Source organism: Malurus melanocephalus, unplaced genomic scaffold (genome assembly GCF_030028575.1).
Source record: "Malurus melanocephalus ecotype Western Australia unplaced genomic scaffold, MMel_1.1 scaffold_249, whole genome shotgun sequence".
Lineage (NCBI taxonomy): Eukaryota > Metazoa > Chordata > Aves > Passeriformes > Maluridae > Malurus > Malurus melanocephalus.
The window spans coordinates 359,489-383,932 of NW_026623481.1; the positions used below are offsets into that span (position 1 = coordinate 359,489).

The 24,444-nt window shown below is 37.8% G+C and overlaps 1 protein-coding gene across 1 annotated transcript in view; it reads right to left on the reverse strand.

Annotated features, from left to right (window-relative positions):
- SUPT3H (SPT3 homolog, SAGA and STAGA complex component) overlaps positions 1–24,444 on the reverse strand; it is a 252,745-nt gene that overhangs the window by 67,754 nt on the left and 160,547 nt on the right. The window contains exons 4-6 of the mRNA XM_057375428.1: positions 18,144–18,230; positions 16,907–16,997; positions 15,167–15,303 (exon numbers count right to left, since the gene is read on the reverse strand). Of these exons, the coding sequence (XP_057231411.1) occupies positions 15,167–15,303; positions 16,907–16,997; positions 18,144–18,230 (315 nt within the window). The remainder of the gene's footprint in view (positions 1–15,166; positions 15,304–16,906; positions 16,998–18,143; positions 18,231–24,444) is intronic.

The following is a 24,444-nucleotide window of genomic DNA, read 5'->3' on the forward strand; positions in this document are numbered from 1 at the left end:
TGTACTGTCTAAATATACAAATATTTGACTTGTATAAATCTTTCTAAATCTGAATTTATATTAGCAGCACATACCCACAAAAATAACTTTTACCAGTGTATCACAACTATAAATAAWTATGCAATTTCAGGTACAATATTATGATTTACTGAAAGTATTTAGAAATATTTATTTATGAGTCTACAATTTATTCTATTCCATTTATTTATTCTATCTATGACTCCATGATTTAAGAACCAGCTTTGTCTAACCTTACTTCATTTGGAGACACATGCATAATTGGAAAATATCTTGAAACATTTCTAAATCGCCACAAAAATATAATAGTAACTTAAAGTAACACCACCAGTCTTCAGTGTAATTGCACACTGTAGAATTACATACATTTAAAACACTTTAAAATAATTCATTTAAAKGTAACCTGATTTGTAAATTTAATTATGAAATAATGTAACTGCTGGGATTTTCAGTTTTTCTAAATCAGCAGAGCACCTCTGAGTCCCATCATAGAAGAGAAGTCATTGTTTATTTCTAATTATCAATTAAAGCTGWTATAAAGAGTATTCAGACTGCCAGRTAGAAAAAGAAGGTAAATYTGGGGAATGTTACKTTCCATCTTYCTAAYTTGCMGTGCCTGATACWCTGSAAWTTTTTATGCTGCATTAATAATGGCTCTTGAACATAATATTCATTCAACCGGTCTGTTATAAACAATAGGACACAATTCCCTGTACACATTCTTAAAATTGCTTACAGTGAAAAGAATCCCTTCCAAAGGAGTTAGCACCTTTCAAATCAGCATGCAAAATATTTAGTCAGTTCCAGAAGGGGAAAACAGATCCCATATAGAAAGAATTCTTCTTTTTTTCTTTTTCTTTTTTTCTTTTTTTCTTTTTTCTTTTTTGGTTATACTATTACTCTACAGTTGATTTTTAAAAGGTAGAAAGCTTTGAATTCAAGTACTTTGCAAGAGTTTTTCCTGAAAAAAAGCCTAAGCTTTAATTCCTGTTAAAAATCAACTATAAAATTATTAAATATATGCCATAATTGACTGATATCCTTATTGCTGGCCACTGAAAGCTTTGTAAATTTAATGTGAAAATGGAAGTCATTGAATTTTTGAAATGTCAAAACCTGTTCACATTTCTAGGGATCTCTCACATTCTATTGAGATTTTCCAGGAGGTTTAGACTGACTGAAATGGAGGATTAGGGAGTTTTAGGGAGGTGGAGAGGTTCCAAAGTGAATCAAAGATCTATGAAAACAAAAGAAGAAATAAAAACTCGAACAGCCCTACTTGGAAAAATGGAAAAAATGTTTTCAGTTCAAAATATTCTAATTAACAATTTAACATCATTGGGATGAAAAGAACAATATCTTTAATASCACAATTCTGAGGCACAGCTTGGAGGTTGAAGTGTACTTGGAGTTAAAGGTGTAGCCACACGAACAGCCATGGTTTGGCATCAATTACTGGACTGTGCTGTTAGAARTTGCTGTAGATTCTCATACCATCACACATCCTGGAGAAAATTATTCTTCATTGGTGGTATCTTGGATTTCTCAGAGTTTCCGAATTCTTCTCACATTTTRAGAGTCAAATTTAGCATTTCTCAAAGATGCCAGTGTCTCTGCAGCTTTTTTTAAAAAGTCTCTTTTTTTAAAATACAGCTCAGGGTACCAAGGCTGGCAAGGCTCAGGAGCCATCTCACCAATCCATTTCTCTAAATTCTGGAACCAGAAATCAGATCCCCAGCCTTGAGGTAYACGGAGAGTTAACTCCCATTTTTAGAAGGGTGTGATTAGTAGCTGGAAATCTGCCTGACTTCCAGACAAGTACATCTGAGGATGCCATTACAATTTTCAGATATAAAATAATTAGCTGATGATACGAACTGACAGCTAATACATCTACAATAAACACAAAAAAAAGTTATTTCCAAGCGGATGTAGGGAACGTGTTCCGTTTCCAGACTGTTTGATATGGTCTGTGTAAGGAGCGAGGGCTCAATACCAGATGCTGGATGTTCTACAAGCTTTTTCTGCAGATGTCTGCAGCCTGAGAAAATCAACAGTGCTTTGAATAACACTCCCAGTAAAAGCATCTTCTTGTCAGAGTCGCTGTATGATATAGGATATGGATCCCACACAAGTGGATGAACTGATTTTAAATAATACCATCTGACAATGGGAGAAAAAACTCTCAGTGGGTCTGACAAAGTCCTGGAAATGGCTGTTAGCCTTGGGAAATAAAATCCAGCCCTCTGACAGAGAYTACCCGTCCTTCTTTCGTTTGATCAAATGGAAACCCAAACTTAATGATCACTTCCGAAGTTCCGGAGGCGCAGTTTCAACAGCGCTTAAACGCTGCTACCAAGGAGTCCCTGTCCCTGCCCCTCACATGTGCCACTCAAAAGCAGCGTGTGGAAAAGATGCTAAGGAATTATTTGAGAATTAAATCTATACATCAGTGTATTTTTTTTACATAATCACTTTGTATTGCTTTCTTGCCTTTGCTCTTATAGGAATGTCTTTTAGCACACCAGGAGTGCAGCACACATGATACAGACACCAAAGAAGATTCTGATCTTCCTGATGCCAAAGAAATTACAAATCCTGCCACTACCTGCAAAAAAAAAAAGTCAAAAAAGTCAAAAGGGCTACCTCTGAATGCACAAATCCACACATTCAACTGTGGCSCCCTACTTGACCAAGATCTTACTGAATTCACATAAATTATTATCTAAAWTTTCCTCTCATGCAAAAATCAGTATTTTTGCTAGTGACAGTACTGTGGTCATGACACCTTGAAAATTTAGGTCTAGTTGYAAATGTACTTTTTCAAGCCAAAGCACACCAGGAGTGTGCAATAACTATTTTTTGTCATGTTTTAAMGTTATTTTAATGCAAATCCCACATTAATAGGCTCAAATGCTGATTAAAATAATGTCTGTAAGAATAAACTCTGCATATGCACTGCATGAGGAATTTACAAAAGGTAACTATCTGAAAATGAGAACCGTTACTGTTTTTCCTGATTATCCAAATGCAAAGAACCTTTTCTGACTCATTTAATGAAAGCATATACCTGAGTTGGTAAACTGTTAACAAAGATGGGAGAGCAGAAGGGMAGAATAAAGGAGAGAAAATATAAAGGTTGAGGGGGGAAAAATCCAAATGGAGCCATGCTGCCTGGGGTAAATAACCTACACCAGCATTTTTCCCCTGTTGTTCTGCAGGAATGTTGCAGATCCTTATTCTGGTGGATTGAGAATAAATGTATCRCCTATTTTGCAACATGCAGAGCTTAATTGTATTTTACCATTTCAGCAGCCACTTCAGMTGCTTAAATCTTGCTGCTCCTAGTTCCTGTGCTGCAGCAGATGTGTGAAGCTCTCCCCAAGTGTAATTTYGCACAGCAGCCAGATCATATTTTTACGGAAGAATACAGAAAGCAACATTATAGATAAAATAAACCACAGCAACCGAGACAAAATGAAAGACAGAAAACCCTGTTCCTTATGTACATAAAACATCTATTCCAGGAAATACCAGMAGCTACAGATTACAGAAAGTGCAGGAGCTGGAAAGTCCAATTATATGCTACCTAGATTTTTAAACAGTTTTTAGAAATCTGAGATGGTTTATCATCTATGTGCTTTATAAAAGCTCTTCTATTTCTACCCCACCTGCCATTTTAATATCTGAAATGGGAAACTTCAGTGCAGGATCAGAGGACTGTAGAATAATTTAGAAGTAGACTGTAGAATAACCAGAGAAGTTTTGGGGCTTTCCAGAGATCTCAGTTGGACTCTGCTCAAAAAAGGTCGAGTTAGATCAAGTGGTTCAGCAACTTGACCAGCCAATTTTGAGATATCCCCAGAGATGGAGACATCCCCAGCCTCTCTGGCCAACCAATTTYAGTCTTCGATCAGAACTGGTTTTCTCCTGTTAGGTATCAGTTCAAGGTCTGTCCTTTACCATCCAAGCAGGGTCTGACTCCATCTCCTCCTGTCATTAGTTGCAAACAACAGTGGAATTTCTCTTTTGCCTCCTCTTTTTCTGGCTGAACAACTTCTTGCCTCTCAGTCTTTCATCACGTACCCCTGTATTTCTTGGTGACCCTCTGCTTCAGTATTTCAAAGTCCTTCTTGTACTTGGGAGCACAAAATTGGCCACAGATCCCAGAAGAGCTCTCACAAGTGCCCAGTAATGGGGAATCATTGTTTCCCTTGACCTGGTGGTAACCCCTGCTGACACAGCCCAGCAGTGGCTGCCCCACAAGCTGTGCCCTTGCATGGGGTTACAGAATCCACATTTGCTGTTGCTGACCTTCATGTCAGCKCATTTCTCAGCCTGTCAACAAGGTCCTTGTGAATGCCAGGCCTGCTTTCCACACATTTGACTGCTCTGGATCGTGACTCAGTATTTATTTGCCATGCTATGAATTACTGCTTTTATTTAGTTTATAAAATCCAGCAGCTAATCATGTCTGAGTTTAATGCATAAAGAGAATCACAGAATGGTTTGAGTTGAAAGGGACCTTAAAGATCATCTGGTTCCACCCCCCTGCCACGGGCAGGGACACTTTCCACTATCCCAGGTTGCTCAAAACCCTGTCCAACCTGGCCTTGGACACTTCCAGGGATGGAAATGACTTCTCTGGGCAACCTGTGCCAGTGTTTCACCATGCTCACAGTAAAGAATTTTCTTCATATCTTATCTTAACCTCSCCTCTGTCAGTTTACACTTCAAGAAAATGCAGCACAAGTGGAGGCAACTACTCTGATTCTGAAGTGCCCTGTGCTCACTTTAATTCCTTCATGTTTCATCATGGAAAGCTGATGAAAGTAAAATCCCATTAGCCTGCATACTTTTCATTCTTCATTCAACTTGCGTTCTTATTCTTACTCTCAGTACTAAAATCACATTCCCTGTAAAAAATCTGCCATAGGATCCTATCTTAGGGATAGCCTGTCAGGTTACAAGTGCAGCTTACAATTACAGGTCCTATCAGAATGAGCCTTAAAACAAAAAAAAAAAATGCTGGAATTTCACACATACCTCTCAATTTCCAAGGAAACAATGTGTTTACTGTTGCATTACCTTAATGACCTTCACCTTAGGCCAACAGATCCTTTGACTTTCCTCATGATACCTAAACTCGAGTGTGAATGCAGATGGGAAGGTTTAGCCCCTCGTGGCTTTGCAAATGTGAACAAAAATTGACACAATTTAACATTAGTAATTGTGTAATAGGTAATTAAATCTTGTGGTATGCTGGGTTTTGGTCTGGAACTTACTCAAAGGAAGATACAATACGGAGATAGAGATTATTGAGTGAATCAAGTGATTCCCAATTTTTTGCTTAAATGCCTGCGGCAAACGTTAATGAAATTGTCTCTGAATTCAATCAAATACTAAGAATTACAAAATCCTACGTGAATGCAATCAAATTCTGTGGACAACAYAGCCCAGGAATCAGCAAACTGATCTCTTTATTTCTGAGGAGAAAAATTGCTAAAAATAGTCCTGGCTAATCCTGTGGTCAGATGAAAAACCAAAAAAGAAAATGCCCAACCAAGAACAAAAGATGAAAAACAAGGATTAAATACAGAAAAGGAAGGAGATAACAAATCTCTGTTTTACCCAGGTTCCAAYAGTAGCAAGGCATCATCAGTATTACTGCAAGACAAGCTTATGTTAATTATTTTCCTCAATAGTCATACAGCACCCAGTGATCTGTGACTTAAGCACTTCTTTAACCAAATGCAGCATCTTTGTATTCAATAACCTTCAACAGATATTTTTTCCCTCTAAGTTGTGCAGTTCAATAGATCTGAGCTCATTTGGGCTATTTTTAACTGRAGTGCAGCCTGAAAACTACTTGCAATGCTCCTCTGTTGCCTGTGTGCTGCAGAGGCTGTGATGACACACAGCTTGCTCAGTCTGCTATTAGAGGGCAAATGCCAGCTTGAAAGAAAAGGATTCTCAGTCATTTTGTAGGAGGTATTTGCAGGGTTAACCCATGGCCCTGACTGAAATGAGGTTTTMGTTCCTGGCTGGAGTCTAATACTGAGAAAGTCAGTGCTATTCCCTTAGTGAATAAATAGAGTAAGGAGAGGAAACAGGGCTTCTCTGCTATACCTGTGGTGTCTGGAAACAGMAGACAAATGAACCTTCAGATAAATGAACCTTCACATAAATGAACTTTCAGATAAATGAGGTTGGCACTGCCACAGGGTGAGAGCTTTGCATCAGCGTCCTACGGATGAAGCAGGAAAAAATCCTTAATATTGGCTTGTGACTATTCTCACATCTCTATTAAACCCAGGACATTGCTTGTTACATCTCAGACCCCTCTCTTCTGCAGCAGTTGAAACAGAAGAACACCCTCAGATCCCCTCTATTTCTTGCCATAGAGAGYTTTCCTCTTTTGTCTTCATTTTTTAGAAGATATTACTTTCTTCCACAGAAAGCTTTTTGTGATTTGAATCTTTAAATGGAAGGAAATAGAAAWTCAGAAGTGCACTGAAGCTCAATCACACAGTGGGCACAAACCAAGGTGCTGCTGCCTATGGAGTTTTCCAGGTGGGAATATGAAAACCAAGCAGTTGTGAAGATTTCTGCCAAAAGCACGGGGTCTCTGTGCTGAGGTTTCAGTCTCACTCTTCATAACAGTGTCTGAAAATCTTTTCCTCACAACAAATAAGAAGTGGGAATGTTACAGAATAGTACTGTGTTTGAAATTTTTACATCATTTTAACCTGTGTTACAACTCCACAGATTTTTAAGTTTTGCGAATCMTCTGCAAAACAGTCTCGAAAATGGTTTTATGCAAGTGACAAATTCCTTCCAAAAAACTTGAGATGACAGAAGTGTTTTCAGTGTAGACCTGGTTAACATCTTACCCTAAGAAATAAACAGCTGCCGCTTTTTCTTCRTTCAGAAAGGACTTCAATATTAGGCTTAGTGGAGCTTAAAAGACACCAATTTGCTACATAAAGGTTCAAAGATCTGAAGAAATGACTTCCACTCCAAAATATCTGAATTATATACTGTTGACAGGAATTCCATTAATGCATCTCTATACAACCTCAAAAGTGCAAATCTCTATCAGCACAAATTTGYTTAATCACTTTAAATTACAAAGAGTTTTAATAACCTTCTACCAATGGGATCTTTGTCAGACTTCAGCATCAATCCTTGTTCCCAATTCTCCAAAGTTTACATTAAAAAGAACTCTGTTGTGAGTAYTAATACAGGGTGATTAGTATATCTAAGCAACAAACGTTAAACACATGCTAAAATACACTAAGGAGGAGAATCTTTTGTTAGTCTTGTATTTGGCTCCTAATCAAATGCTCCATGGAAATACTGTTTATAAGCACRTGTGCCTACATTTAATCACAGATATAAACAATATATGTAAAAATTTTCCTTCCGAAATTTAAGTTAAAACACAGTCACCTGGGTGTCAAAAATACAACAGCCTCGAATCTTCCTCGGAGAAAACAAACAGTGGCAAAAAAATGCTCAACGAACTAAAAGGCAGAAAAGCAAATAACACCTTGCTCTCCTAGCAAAGCTGGACAAATTTGCAGTATGAGCAACACTCACTAAAATGCTCAAAAACCCCAGGACTGAAGACCCAAAAAAATGGGGCACTTTATGTAACCACAGTAAGCAACCCCAATGTGAGAAAAAGCCAATAATCTTAGATYTAGCAGTGTAAAAAGTCTATTGATACTGGCTGCAACAAGAAATCTTTTCCACTCAAGGTCTTTTTCCCATTCCAAAGGGAATGACACAACGTTTACAGTCATATAGATTATAATGAAAAACTGTTTCTGTTTATTTTCTGTTTACTTTTAACCAATTCAACCATTGCCCAAGAGAAACAGTATTTTCCCACTATCCCAAACATTCCCAAGCAATGTGTAATCACTGAAACCATTAATACCAGCAGGCTTATTTTTATACCAAATAATGCTTACAAATATTCTGATGCCAAGACAGCAAATTTAGAGTTGAGTTGCTACCAGTTGTGCTCTCTTTGCACTCATCTGGAAACACTGGATGGACTGATGCAATGAAATTAATTCCTTCTACATTTGCATTCCTAACTTCCAGTTGCAGTATTGAAAAAAAACCCCAAAAAAACAACCCACTGCCTGGAAAATAAAGATTTTTGTGTTGATTKATGTTTCATCTAAGTTCTTTTTAATCATCTTGGCATCTATGTATATCAAAAGCAGTAGACAGTATGCAGGGAGCTGGTAGGACCTTAAAGTCTATTATAAATCATCATTACAGGGKKTTTTTTTTKTATCATCAAGGTCCCACAGCACACACAGATCTTGTGTCTCCAAACAGAATTTCCCCCGGAGGCACTGGAAGTACTTTTCTTAACATCTGATGGACTACACTTAAATGTAACCTAGCTGTTTCTAGGAACAGAAAAAAAAAAAAAATTAAAAGAAAGAAAGAAAGAAAAAAAACAGGCAGCAAAGAAAAGCTTTTTCCTTCTGATCTAAGAAATGAACTTCCCCCTGGATTGTGTCCTTCTCATTTCTGAGTACAGAAGCCAGCCAAAGTTACTGGGATGTTKAAACTTTAAGGCAGGTACCACGAAGTGAAATTCAGCCCAGCCTGTGGTAGTGATGAACAGAGATCTCAAAACAGCCTAAGGGAGCAGGAAAATGAGATCCTGGTTTTGCTTTCATCACCGTACCAGGAATCTCATGTCCTTGGGCAGGAAGTTTCCCATTTCTCCTTGAGTACATTACTTAGCCACTATAAATCCACTTTCTCCTCTTATTTGGCCAGGACTCACAGGTGAGGATGATATTGGTTTATATCTAGGGCTACAATTATTTAGTGCATAAAGAATGTAGGATTTAAGGGGTTTAATGTTATGGGTTATCCTTCCATATCCTGCCACTGGCACCCCTTTGCCCATGCATGACAAATGTTTGGTAAAAAAACAATATAAAAACCCCCCAGGGATTACTCTCCTGTTCTCAAGAGAACCTTAACAACCACCTGTAGGCACATATACCCCATCCCTTTCTTAGTTTCCTAAGTATTTTTCACTTCTAAMCCTTTTTATCTGAGTCTTTCAGTCTCCAGTGCCTACCTAGGGCAGGGTACAAGCAGAATGGTGACTGAAAACACAGAGAAATTGCTTGCAAGGTAAATACATCCAGAGGGGGGCACAGGGCTTTGTAAGAAGATGGGCTGTAAAGAACATTCAAACATCTGATCAGCTGAATAACTCTGAACTCTGCTTCTTTATACTGCTGGGAACTCCAGTAAAAACACAGAGACAGAGGGGGCACTTTTTCCACATGCAAAACCCCAATACAAATTTAAGTACCTTCATGTCTAGTCAAATTTTACCCAAAGATGCACTCTTTCATAGGGTGTAGCTGTTAAAATCAAAGAATATTTAAGGTTAATAAACTGTGATTCTAAAAATTAATAATTTATTAGATTTGGGCACAATATTGTGAGATAACAGAAGCCAGCACTCAACTAAATCCAAAGACTCTGTCCCAAAATAGAGATTTTGTCAACAAGAATATGATTATCAGCAAGGAAGTAAAAATTATTTGAGAAGAAAAATAGGTATAACATCAAAATTAGAGAGCAAAAGAGACGTGAGAATCAGTGCTTAGTAAAAGAAAACTTCTTAAGTTTGTCTTCCAGCATGCAGTTTCTATTAAGTGTGTGTTGYCTCTACTTTCCATATGGGCTTTAAATCAAATTTCAGCTTGTTACTGATACACCCTGCAGGAACAGATATTCCCTAAAGAGTAATGACACCTCCCCCAGCACTCACACTGGCATAATTTTGGCCAGTGAAATGAGCACATGGTATGAAAAGGTCTCAGAGCTTTTCCTAAATCACTTCCTGCTTATTTTCTCTGTACATCTTTTCCAAATTAACACAATGAATTAGAGTACTTCAGCACCATCTTTCAGATCCACCCTGAACAGGAGAGCTCACAGTTGTTTATTTCTGATTTACACCCCCCAATTTTCACTCTCTCAATTAAAAGACCCCAAGTCCATGCCCTGGGTCCAAGGGCAATCACCACAGAGCAACCTCAGTCTGTGCTGATGGTCTCCAAATAGAGTGGCCACATCCAAACCATGTGCTGGGGAGAGCTCCTGGCTTCTGCTGACTCCAGGAGTTCAGAGTTATAGAACRGTTTGGGTTGGAAGGAACCTTTAAASGCCTTCCAATYCCTCTKCCCTGCAGTGAACAGGGACATTTTCTACCAGATCAGATTGCTCAGAGCCCCATCCAACCTCACAGTGAATGTTTCTGAGCAACTTGTGCCAGTGCCTCACCACCCTGATTGTAAAAAKCTTCTTCCTTTTGCCTAAYCYAAACCAACCCTCCTTTAGTCYRAAGCCATTTTCCYCTATCMTGGCACTCCAGGCCCTTGTCCCAAGTTCCWCTCCAGCTCTTCTGAAGCCCCTTTAGGTACTGGAAGGGTCTCTAAGATCTCCCCAGAGCCTTCTCTTCTGTAGGCTGAACACCCCCAGCTCTCCCAGCCTGGTTCCACAGGAAAGGTGCTCCAGCCCCCTGAGCATCTTCATGGTCTCCTCTGAACCCACTCCAACACATCCCTGTCTTCTTGTGTTAAAGGCCCCAGAGCTGGACATTACTTGGGACAAGGTGACCTGGCTCAGGTTAAAGAGTGATCACTCAAAAGCTGATGATGATTCTCCAGCAGGAAGGAATCCTCTTGGTCAGTGTTTAGTTTAATAACACATGCCAAGTCCATTTGATTTCTATGACTGAAACAGAGTGGACTTCCAGAACACAATTTCTTGCACCCCCAAGAACAGTTTGGTGTTTTCAGGGGTCTTGTGCAGATACAAATTAACTGTGTCTCAACAAAGAAAAAATAAAACAGGAGTGATTAAAAAAAAATTTAAAAACTATAAATTCCACCTACACTTTAATACAATCGCCTGTATTTTGTCCAAGGCCCATTACATTGATCTGAGCTTAGTACAGATTTCTCACAAAGACAAGAATCCTGGTGAGCAGCGCTAAAAAAATGACATCCACAATGAACTTCCTAGAATAAAAACAGGTATCTGAAGGTTTTAAATATCTAATGCAATTCATACGACAATAGACCTCGAATCATAGAAACACAGGACAGTTTGTGTTGGAAGGGACCTTAAAGATAATCTAGCTCCAACTCCCCTGTGAAAGAAYTAGAAAGTAGGATTTCACTTAGTTTTTCCCATTTTGCTGGCTTCAAGCCTGCTTTAAGGTAGTCTGTTCTTGTAGGGAAGTTATTTTCCCTCCACTGTTTATTSAAACTTGCAATGTACTATGAAAGCATTATGGTAGCTACTGCAACTGAATTATTGCCAGATAACATGTGAGTATTGGAAATATATTCCCAAACTAGCAGGCAGAGTGACAGATGAATGGTGTTTCTCCTGATCCTATGGGAACAGAGGTGAAACAGAGCACTRACAGCTTGATGCTCTATGCATTCCTTTGTGTGCCAGTCCAGACTTCTGATAGAAAGACTTTTTCTTAGTGGGAGAGGGGGGGATTAAAGCTATAAAATAAATGATAAAAAATGATATTTACAGAGTGAGAGAAAAGTCAGCTTTGCAATGACGTTCACTGAAGTTTTAAAATAGCTACACTTGATTTGATGACATGACATGAAGAATTTGATAGTGGTCCTCACAGAAAAAATAGCAGAACTGGAGTTACCATTCACAAAATCACAGCAAAACCTGCAATTGGTTGAACTATGGACAGGAACCAGAGAGGTTCAGAGGAGSAACACAAGCACCCAAAACTGCACCTCTACCCAAACTGTAAAATAAGGAAAAACTCAAAGATTTTAAACAAACAGAGGCCAATTCAGACATGCCCCACAGGAATGCCASTTCTCCTCTCTAAATGATYTTTAAGAGACAGAGGAAAGTCAAAYTGCCATCCWCTTGCAAAGTGTCATTTATTGTGGATTCTGTCCTACAAGAGGCAAAGGAAGGGAAATTGAATTCTCGAGCACCACCAGCTCTGCCTATTCCACAGCCCAACCTGTGCAATAAAGAAGTGTGGGTAGATTGCCAGCAYGTGTATTATTCTCAAGAGACTGGCACACATTATGGAGACAGATTCTATGATCCATCTCTCCTTCACATGTACATCCAGTTACATCCAGGAATGAGAATAATTTATTCCATCTAGAAATGTTCTTACTCTGAGGAGCAGTGTTTCACTGTGCTTTACTGCTGTCTCAGGAGGGCAGGATAGTAACAGTTATGAAGTGAGACAAAGGTGCTATTCCAGCTTTTATTTTGTTTTGATTTTGTAAATACAGTTGTCTGGTTTGCTGCTACATAATGTTATTATTGCAGGTTTTATAAAAAGTCATCTTATCACAATGTATTGATAATATAATCATGTGTTGTGACAAAGGAAAGTGAAATTTGTTCTTAATTTCTGCCCCATATTTTAAGTGTATAGCACATTCCTTTGCACACTGCTGGTATTACTGTTCCAAAGACAGTGCCTTTGCCTCAAACTAAAACCATGGGAGACATCAATAAGTTCTACAGACAATCCTAGAACAGTGTCCTTTGTTTTGAATATGACATGGCTGGTGGATGTGTTTCAGTCAAAGAAGTTCAGAATTGTTTGTTCTCCGTTGGTAATGTCCCACAGTGGCTCAGAGCTTTCCTGACTCCTCCAYGGTGCAGACACAGAATGGATCTCACAGCACTGCAGGCAATCACATGAAGGCTTAGCTCTAATTTTATGAAATGCTTTAAAGGGAATGAGTATAAACAATATTTGCATTTTGTATCATAACTGAAACCATACTCCTAAACAATCATATCCTGTTTAGCCCATAATGACATCAGAAATGTATGTTTATCATCTGCTCTGGACAGCTTAGCAGRATTTTGGCCCAAGGCAAAGTGAAACTGAAATCATTCATGGTTGTCCAAACCAAGATAACCACACATTTCTGAGGTAATTGATACCTAAAAGGAACACTGCCTTTAGATTGCAGTTCATGATTTAGAGTACACTAATTTCTAAAAAAACCCTGTTAAAGTGTCTATTGGATTTCYTTCAGAATTTAGTGTGGATTAAACAATCTATTGAAGAAAGAAAATGTGATACAGKAGATTAGGCCATTCACTAACAACTCTTCCTTTAGGAATGGATCACATTTCCTACTATCTCTGATTCCTTTCCACCCACCTCAAAACGASAACAAAATCCCAAACAAAACAAAGCTAAAAATATGCTAGACATTTTGAGTAGCATGCTTGAAACAGTCTTTCATGTCTTGTCATTAGTTTTAGAGACTARTAAGAAAGAAAATAGTTAATACTGGCTTGACAGCTGTGTATTTTTCATTAATGTAGTCTTAAATAAGATCTTGATTTTCTTTTTCTTTTTGTTTTTTCACATGGAAAGAGATCAAGATTTCCCAAAATGCAATAAAGTTGAGCAACAGAGAGAAGAATTTCTTTTTATATATAACACACACACACATACACTACTGAATTACAGTCTAGGGATACAAACCAAAACACATAAAAGAAAAATATTTGATTACACACACATATTCCTTGACAGATAAACATAGAATCAGGTTTGCCATTGTCTACAACAGAGAACTTCACATCTGTATTAACCTGTGCAGTTCTTTAGACCAGAAAAAYATTATACTGGAAGGACAGAAGAGAATGCAAAGCTGGGCACGCAACCCATCAATTCAGAAGAATTCTGTTACCTATTTCTGTGTGTAAAAGCTCAAAGGATTTGTCTGCCTTTGTGCAAAACATAACATTTTGCATCAACAAATAAATAAATAAGAGATTAAAGAAAAGAAACCACCACTTTCCAAAATACAAATGTTGGTTCGGTACAACTGTTCAATGACACAAATTCTTCACTGGGGGAAATGGGACTTGTTCCTAACCAAATTCTTAGAAGGAAGTGGTTGTTCATGAGGCTTTGATTTCTTCTCATTGCAGGGCAGAAAGGAGCAGAAAGAAGATTTGGAATGCTCCAGTTCTGAAAAGAGGCTCCATTAAGAAGAAAGAAAGTAGAATTACAACTAGCACAGGATAAAAATTCCACTATTTTTTAGAATTTTCCATGAAATCCTCAAAGTGAAATGAAGTCCTAATAGCCAAATATTAAATAAAAAAATATTCACAAACACATGAGCCAACTCAGCATTGAACTCAAACCAAAGGCCCCRGCTTCCAGCACTGAAAGGGTATAAAGAGCACTCTACAAACAGCAAATTTTCAACAGCTAGGAAGGCTAATGTTGATGTCTAAAAATGGATGGAAATTGGCTCAAATACTTGTCTGGAATTGTGARTGTGCTCCCAGCACCATTTTACCCTTGACATCCAATTGCTTACAGAAAACACGAGGAAGAATTGAGCAATTGAGCTCAAAGATGGGTGAAGGGCTGTTCTCTGCAGTCACTAAGCACCAGATTACCAAAAAAAACAGGGTAGTCCCACCTATCCACAGAAAAATTAGCCAAAAGCACAGTCTTCCATGTTAACAGCATGCTGCTTTTTGATCCCACACAGCTTTTTGGGAGTCATGTAGCACTGTGCTTTGTAATGTAGACAGAGTTTTTTTGTAACTACATAGATCAGAAAATAAGACTCAAAAGGATGAAGAGCTGACACTCAAGCATGTTTGTACAGAGTATTTTAAGAGAGTATTTTAATTTCATCTGTAAGATGTGTTATATGAARGAGTTCTCAAATGCTATTGAAGCAATTTTCTAATGAAATAAATAATGAAAAAGGTAAATACTGTTTCGAAAAATGAGTGTGAAATGTTTATAGATAGAAGTTGCTTTCTACAGGAAGGAAATACAAATACATGGCAGACAGAAAGATCAATTACTACCCTTCTGTAATCCTCCTTCTCAGCATGTGTGCTTAGATATCAGGAAACATTTGAAGGAATAGAAAAATATGGAAATARGATTTCTTTAGACCATCTGGGCAAAAGAAAAAACATGTAACAATGATTTAATACACAGCACAAAAACAGCATCAGATCAGCATGATGTATGAAATGGTTCAGCTTCCTCTGCTGGGTATGAGYAAAAGGAAAAAATTACCTCCATCCKCTCCTGCTTGACRTCATCAATCTCATCATCTTCAAACATGGCCAAGAGCTCTCCAGTCTGGTCAATGGAGTTGAGGAAGTCTTGGGCCAGCTTCTGCCGCTTGTTGGTGTTATTGCTGTTGAATTTGTCTTCACAAAGACAAGCAATGAATAACAAACTTAATCTATTTGGCTTCTCCAAACATCAGCTGATGCCCCTCATGGCGACCTGTTTTACATTCAGCACTGAGCAGAAAAGGCCTGTTTTTATTGTCCTACTCCTATTGTGAATTGTGCTACTTGAACCAGGTGATGTCACTTCTCTGCTGCAGTAACAGCAAAACATCATCCTCAGTATTTTTTAGTAGAAGCAAGTAGCTTTTCATAATCTAGAGAAAACTAATCTGCCCTAATGTATTATTACTTCTCACCAAAGAATTCACAGTGGACACAGCTGTAGAAGAAACAACCCCACTTTGGTAGAAAGAACTTCAGGAACTGAGCAGAATATGTTGAGGAAATGTTCGTTGCTGAACACATGCAGAACATCCTCATTACCTACAGCCTCAAACAAACTCTAACACAAGCTTTAAGATGCAGTTGCAGAGGTGATGGACCAYTGCTCTGCAGTAAAGCCTGGAGAATGCTGGCAAGATGATCTCTGTTGTTCTAAATAGCAGAGCATCTCTGAAGGCATTAAATTCACAAAAGAAAATTAATGGCTTTGATTCCCAAAGCCCACTGGAAAGGYATTCTTTAATTTCACGATAAATGCTTTAGGAAGCACTTCATGAGAATCTAAAAGACTCAGGAAAATTGTTTATTGGCTTTAAGTAGGGACACAAGCTGAATTAAGTAAGCCCCAAAGCCATCAGGTAAGAAGCTGCACTGCCAAAGTGTGTGCACGACACAATACACTTTTATGTGTGGTGAAAATAAAAAGCCACAGGAAATTTAAATCTCAAATGAGCTGACAAAAACTTMTCCACAGCTTGACGAAGTCAAAGCAAGAAGTACAATGTTTACCCAGCATCAATGTGGATGCTCAGAGGAACCAAACACAAGGAATTCATTGTATGGGAAAAATAATAAAAGGAAATAAGTTAAACACAAAAAGTTGTGTATGGAACATTGCTAGATGTTATAACAGTATGGCAAGGTTTAGATTTGTTATGATAAGTTTTAATGTTTTACAATGGAAATATTAATATATTTTTATATCAAAGAGCTTTTCCTTTAAATGCATTGGTTATAAAATCTGTGACTTCCTCATGGAATGCAGAAACAAAAGYGTTTCCCATTATTTAAACTACAGATTCAAAGTACAAAATGTTAAACCACACTGAAAAAACCCCATCCAAGTAATATATTACTGTTTAGTGACTTCAGTATGTATGGGTTTTTAAAAAAAACATGTCAAAACCTTTTGATAATAATTTAACAAATATCCATTCAATTGCAGGTGGTGCATTTAAAATACAGATGCTGAAATCAATTAGCCCTTAMATCAGCATCAGTTTCTTACTTCAACTGAGCTCTGACATTAAACATTCTCACCGATCATCTGGATAGGAGATGCAAATGCTTACATATTTCAAATGGAAAAGCAGAGATTTTCTACAAAATTCCTGTAAAGAAACTATTTTTCTGTCTCTAACTGTCAAACAAGACATAAATACTTTGCATTGAGCTATTCAGCACTTTTACAAGACATCAAGCCTCTCCCAAAGTAAGTAATTTCATTTTTTTCTACCTTCAAGAAGGTCGTCTTCTTCTATTCCTTTGACAATTTTAGATTTGTAGTCTCGAAAAAACATGTATTTAAGTAGTCTTCTAAGCTTCTTCTAAGAAAAAAAAATGTATTAATGACTATTGCATAGTTATTTTTTATTTAATAAACTTTATAAAAGACAAACATACAAACGTGTAACACATTACTCAGTAAATATAACTTTTGAAACATTTGTCATTTTCAATTCTGCAGAAAGTCCATATATAGAAAGTACATCCAGGACAGTAGCAAATCCATATTAAATATTATTTATTTGAGTTACCGGGTTCTTTGTTGTGAGACAGAAATGGGTTTGATTTTCAGAAAGGAGAAATTCATCCATCGGGCTTCTTTAGGGAAGTCCAAAATGTTTGCTTAATTTGGAAACTCAAGCCTAAAAATGCACATTTCCATGAACTTTGACTCCACGTTAAATGCTGTTTTCAGTACAGCCTTACTGCTTGTATCAGATAAAGAAACTGCAATTTATTTTCACATTTTAGTGTGGTTTAATTTTGAAATGGTTTTGGTCATTGTCAAATGAAGAAAGGAAAACAAAGAGGAGAGAAAGAGGGAAACTAGGGAAGAAAAGATAAAGGAAGAATAAACAACGTAATTAAAAACAGTGGACAGTTTTTTAATAATTTTGAAATTTGGGGATGGAAAATTAATTATTTTTCCCTTGTTGACCTGCTCTACTGGCTTTCCAGAGAAAGCAAGGCCATTCCTAAATTTGGAGATTGTAACTGSATAAAGCCAAGGAAAAATGCTATAAAATAAAATAAGATAAAAAGGATTTTCTGAGAGTCTAAAATACAAATCTGTAATGGTCACACTGTCAAATATCACACTGACTCCCTTCCTAACGAGGAGAAATTAGCATGATTGATTTTTAATTAAAAGGACATTAAAGATAGGGATCAATATTTATACCTTATTAAGAAATTGTTTTGAGCTCTAACRTACATTACCCACCCTAGGGCTTTGTGGAAAAAAAAAATCTATTGATAACTGAAGCCACAGGAAAAAAAATAAATTATTATTTCAGATATTATGGAATGATTATAACGTGCTGGATGAAACGCAGCTGCAGAGCAGCTACAATTTTAAATAAAGCTATTCATGAAGATGGGTTCCTTCACATAGGTTAACAAAGTACTTGAAGACACAACAAGCAGCTGACTAAATAAAATAAGAAATATCTGTCTAGTTACTGTACCTTGTCTTTGCGCATTAAGAACAGGAGATCTTCAGCGGAGATGACTCGAGCTCCTCTCATCTGAGAAACTTCAGCTGCTTGCTGCAACTAAAATAAATGAACAAATTAGGATGGCTTTTTCAATGTTAAAAACTTTATTCACTGGAGTTTGTTTTAGATAAATTCAGATAATATTTTGCATGATTGTCCGTAGCAAAATACAAGCTGTGCACTAAAACACAAGCTGGGACTCTCAAAGGTGTCACTCACTCAACTTTTGTTTGCCAAAGAGTGAATAACAATTTTATGAAAAGCCTGAAAGACCTTTGACAAATCTCAAGCAAAAGCTTTTTTGTTTATATTTAAAATGATTGCTTTTAAAAAGTCCTACAGCCTTTTTTTTTTTCCTTCTCTTAGCACAGAAAATGAACATATAATTCTCTCAGGCAATGTAAAAATGCCAAATTCTTGCCATAGCACTTTATCTGCAACTGTGGAAGGGTGGCTGATCCCTCTCCCAATTTTTTAGAATAACAAATATTAATTTTAAACAGCTTACCTAAGTATTTTTTGAAAGAAACTCTACCCCTACTTGCCTTAGCATTAGTACAAACCAGACTCACATGAAGAACTTCTTTAGGCATGCTCTTATTTCATTAGGGAGAGAGAAAATTCATTGATAGCAAACACCGATTCTATTAATGAAGAATTTGAAAAACCTYATTGAGCAGACCAGGCCATTCAGCTGTGACAGTGACAAAGATGGGATTGAGTAAGGAATGACACAAAAATTGATAAGAAGTGGACAAAGGAGAGTGAAGCAATGGAATGTCCTAGCATCCATTGCAACAGTGCCTCCAAAACCCCCAAATGCCTCAAATTGTGTTGTAAAAAGCAAAAACCTCTTTGTAAGGGCCTAAGTTCAGTAGGTGCAGGAAATCAGGGCAGTTTATACACAAATGGATCATATCAARACCAGAACAGGGTTAGAAACCTCATAACCTCGGTTAGAAACCTGCACAAGCTGATGCTTATGAGACTTGGGCTAAGGAGCTTCAACCCAAATGCATGAAAGAACTYAATGGGATTTGCTCCTTTCACTTCATTAGTGCTTGGTTTTGGCAAAAGATGATCAGGGAATCATAGAAAGTTTTGGTTAGAAGGAATTTTCACAAAGGTCATCTAGAAAGAGCAGGGACATCTTCAACCAGACCAGGTTGCTCAGAGTTCTGCCCAGTCTGACCCTGAATGTTTCCAGGAATAGGGAACCCAGCGCCTCTGGTGATAACCAGTTTCAGTGTAAAACATAATGGTGTATTGACTTAGAAAGAGAGGATGCTTCACAGCACAGAATGCACTTTATCCTCTAAATTAAAAACATCATCCGAAAAGCAAGATTTAATTGAAAGTTGTTTTGATCTTAGTTTTGTTAACTCTCTGATGGAAAACTGACAGCAAGCACAGTACAAAAATCATCAAAAGAGACACCTTCAACACTTCTTGATATTAAAATTCATACACACCTGCAACAYTATCAAGAAACAGTAATTTATGTTGAAATATCTCTACATTCTTCTTCAGAAATGCATTAATGCACCTGAAAATGATTTAAAGAAATCCTATCCTYCATACTCACACTAGCAATGGTTTCACTCAGCATCACTGGCTGAATAAGTATATTATTAATCTGAGCTCCCATGCTGCTATGACTTGAAATAGGCCTATTCAGAAGTTAAAAAGATCAACAAAAACAGTAGCTGTTTCTAATATCTAAAGAAGGRGRGGGGGGAGAAAAAAGTTTTCACTTTGGCAAGTGTTCAGTGGGCAAAAGATTCAGTCCATAAATCATAATACTGGACTGCATTAATTTTTTTCCACACTAATCACACGCACACAAAACGTTAACTGTATCTCATACACACAACACAAAACATACTGCATGAAGAGGTTCAGATTTTCCCCTTGGAACCCTCTCTTGGCCCTTGCAGTCACCGAGACYAGAGAGATTTCAGGAATTCAGAAGTCACAGTAACATAATCTTACTTGAAAAATGTAAGAATGTGAAAAATGATAGCTCTATTTTTTTGCATAAGCAAAACTGTTTCTTATTCTGATTAGTTTGARGGCACGCAAGCTACTTATGTTTCTGACATAAAATATAAAGAGTTGGATAAAAAAAAAAATACTAAGAACGAGCCAATATTCCTCTCTGGTGTAAATCTATTGCAGTGAATGGATTTATGCCAAGGCTGACTTTGGCCCCACTGAGCTTAAAAGTGTTAGAAAACCTGACCTTAGCGTGGTGATAACACAACACAGCTTTCCCAAATATCATGTAAAACAATGGCAGAAATATCCAAAGGGAAAGCATGCTCTAGTTCCCTAACATGCATAAGGATGATCTCCTGGCCCCTTCCAATCCAAACCATTCCGTGACTCTCCAACACATAAAGTTCAGAATTGTTAATTTCTGTTTGCAGCTGAAATACCTTACTTTTCCAAATGATAAACACGTGACAATGACATTTATAACAAAGATTGTGTGGGAGCTGCTTGTGAAGAAGGAARGGAGAGTAAGGAGCAAAGGCCAAATTCACGTCCCATTTGCATCTAAGTAAATCCTGAATAACACTGTTTACTTTAATGGAGTTATTCTGGGCTCAACACAAGATCAGAATCTGGAATAATATTCTCCGTTTCTACCAAAACAATGAAAACTTTATTCTCAGATTGCCTCGACTTTTGCATCTATTTTATTTTAAGGAACGGACACAYAGCATATAATTTCTTTGGCTTTAAAGAAAGCAAAGTATGAAAATAATTACTTCCTGCATGGTTATAAAATATGGATTATTTATCCAAACAGACCATAATGAGTTCTGCATTGGTACACATATTTACCTGGGAAACCAGARTATGCTCAGGTAAATATGTATCCAAGCAATTAAATAAAAATTACGTCCCACACAGCCGAGGCTGGGGGGAAGATGTATTTATAGTTTAACACACACACATAATTGACTCATTGAAACCACAACGTGAGTGCTTTGCTATAATTAGGAKTATAACAAACTGTCTTATTTGACCGTCCCAGAGTTGCCATTAATATGCAATAARCCCCGATTCCTCCATTTCCGGAGCTGAAGGCCTTGTTGAGTCATGATGTGATGAGGGGGGATTTCAGGAAGCTGTGCCAAAGGAACAATCCATCTCTGAGCGCCTGAGCATTCGTCATTCCAGATTTCTCTGCTCCACAGCCCTGAAGTCAGGMGGTGCCTCACCCTGGCTGCAGTGGGAGCACAGGGGGGTTTTCACTCGGGGAGCAGCACTGCCCGTGACTCCAGATGATAGCTGGGAKGTAAACCCTGCAGGAACCTTTCATAAATGAAGTTACCTCATGGCAACCGTGCATTTATGGCAAGAATTTCCCACCATCTCCCTTCTCCAAGCCTCGGTGCCAGTCACTAAATTTGCAGCTCCAACATACTCACTTGTCTTCTCCTAATTTTTTTAGTTTTTGAATTATTAAGTCCACATCAGAAAATATTTTGTTTGGGATGATACTGAAGAACAGCAAACAATCCAAATTACTCAGCTTTTTTAAGAAAAACAGGCTACGTTTCCTTATACCAGCAAACAATATTTGAGACCTCAGAGTCTGAATATATTTTTTATTACAGAGGAATTATGAACCCCTAAAAGTGAAGTTTAAATAACAGAAGTGTTGAAATGATTTTAACTATAGGAGCGCAAATAGCTGTGTTAATAATTAGGAGTTTATGAAAAATAAGTGTATTTTACTATTTTTCCCATTACAAAGAAGGTAGTATATACAGTAACTATATTTTAAAACCTAAGAAGAAATGGCTGGGGAATAGTRTTTTAAAATGTAATCATGGGTTTAATGACTTTATGAAGTTAACTTTCTTGGCAGGATGAACTGAAGTATGTTAACAGTCACCTTACGGCTATTTTCTTTTTGCAACTTCTGCAAATTATAGATTTGTTGAAAGGAGTATTCATTCTCCTGTGACAGAAGCACAGTWACTTCAATGGGACAGTCTGCTTTTTTTTTTYCCCTCCATAATTATTTTTTCTTCCACTACCTCCAAAGTCAACAATCACCGATACTTCTTCTACAAAACCGTCTTGATGGACAAACAGACAAAAAGCTGGAAAACAAACACACTGTGTTGTGACATAATCCTTCCAGTTAGACTGCAGGACAGAGTTGGAATGGTGATGCYTGCATGCCTTGGAGCTGCTGGGAGCCAAGAATAATGCTGCAGGAGCTACCGTTTTGTTTTCATTATACATGAAAATTAGATCGTAGTTCACCTGGGCAAATTTTTTTTCAGAGGCACGAAGGCCGTTTTGTTATTAAATGTGTATTAAAATGTTCTATTTTATCACCTTTTCTAGGCAAAAAACACACAATTACTGAATAATATTCTGAATTGAGTCCTGTAAACACATTCCAAACAGTGCATCCTGATACTTTTGTGAAGGCAACTAAATAGAAGAGATAAATACACATTTTTACTTCAAACTTTCCATGTAATATCTCACAGACTACTAATGCTGACACCTGAGCTTCTCATTCTAACACACACACAGAGGGAAAGCACCAAATTTGTTTCCACAAGCCAGYACAGGGCTGTGCTTTATGCACTGAGCACATCCAGAGGAGATAATKACATTATGGAGCCCATAAGAGCATTCTGGCAGGTAATGATTCAGGATCACTGCACAAGAGTTCACCGGCATGACTGAATCATCACAAGCTGTCTAAACCAGAAAACATCCACCTGCAGATTAAAAGACAATCAATTTTCTTCTTATTAGGTATTTGGTTTCAAATGTAAGTATTTTTTTACTGAAGACCGTTTAATATAACACCAAATGATTATGTGTGACCTTAAGAGGAAGCTCTGTGTCACATTTTGAGGCTTTAGACAATCACGGAATTTCGGAATCGTTTAGGTTGGAAAATACCTTTCAGATCATCAMGTCCAACCATTCCTCCAGCCCTGCAAGGCCACCACTAAACCRTGTMCCCAAGTGYCACATCCACACATCTATCAAATCMCTYCAGGGCCAATGACTCCACCACTTCCCTGGGCAGCCTGTTCCAATGCTTGACCACCCTTTCRSTGAAAGAATTTTTCCTAATATCCAATCTAAACCTCCCCTGGCACAATTTGAAGCCATTTCCTCTTGTCCTATCACTTGCTACCTGGGARAAGAGAGCGACCCCCACCTGGTTTCAAACTCCTTTCAGGGAGCTGTAGAGACTGATAAGARGACGTATCTTATGCTTGAKAACAGTGAATCTCAGTCCATACAGACCATGAGAATAAGAAAACACGAGTTTTCTTTATTCCACAGCCCCTGGCATTTACTGAGAACCTGTTTCCAAGAATACAATTTACTATATTTGTCCTTTCATGAAAACCTTMCTCTTGAGTCCCTGACTTCAGCTTCTCCTGAATTCCAGTTCAGGCACCCCAGAGAGCTGGATCTGGATACAGAGCCTGTGGCCAGCTCCTTKTAGCTGGAGAAGAATAACCCAAAAGTATCTCTGGCAATAAGCAGGTTACACAAGGACTCCTTCCCCCCAAAAGCATGAARAACACATGCAGCAGGTCCAGTACTCAATGGTTTCAACATCAGGGGCAACAACCAGCCAACAGAAAGTTAAGAAGCCAGAATATTTCATTCACGGGAGAAAACAGCCCTTCCTTCAGCTCCCTTCAGACTGAAATTGGGTGAAAGTCAGTCCTAGAAGCTCCAAAAACCAGCCCCACACATGAGCCTGCAAGGTTTTTACCAYACCACTGCTATCCAAGAGCCCTACAGATCACTGTAGTGATCTGAAGTGAATATATTTTCTTAATATTCCCATGTGTTCAATTGAACATCTAATACAAATTTGGGCATCAGCATCTCCATTCAACTCACACCTCAGACACTTTTTSTGATCATAGAAAAGGTCAGAGGGCTTTTCTTGGTTTGTTTCTTCATGCTTTTTAGCAATGTATTCAACACAGAGTAGAAAAAATGCGTTAAAAGAAGGTACACACTCACAGGGAGCAAAACCATCAAAGGCAGAACACGGACAGCTTGTTTGAGCTGATGCTCATGTTACAAACAAGATCTTCCTAAAAATACAAAGGAAAATCAGAAAAAAAAAATCAGAAATATATACAGAGCCTTCAGAAAACTACATGGAGTCAGCCTGTGTAATGGAATGGGCCAACAGGAAAATGCACTATGTTCCTGGGCTCTGTTACTTTTTYCATCTATTGGAGACAGATTCCTG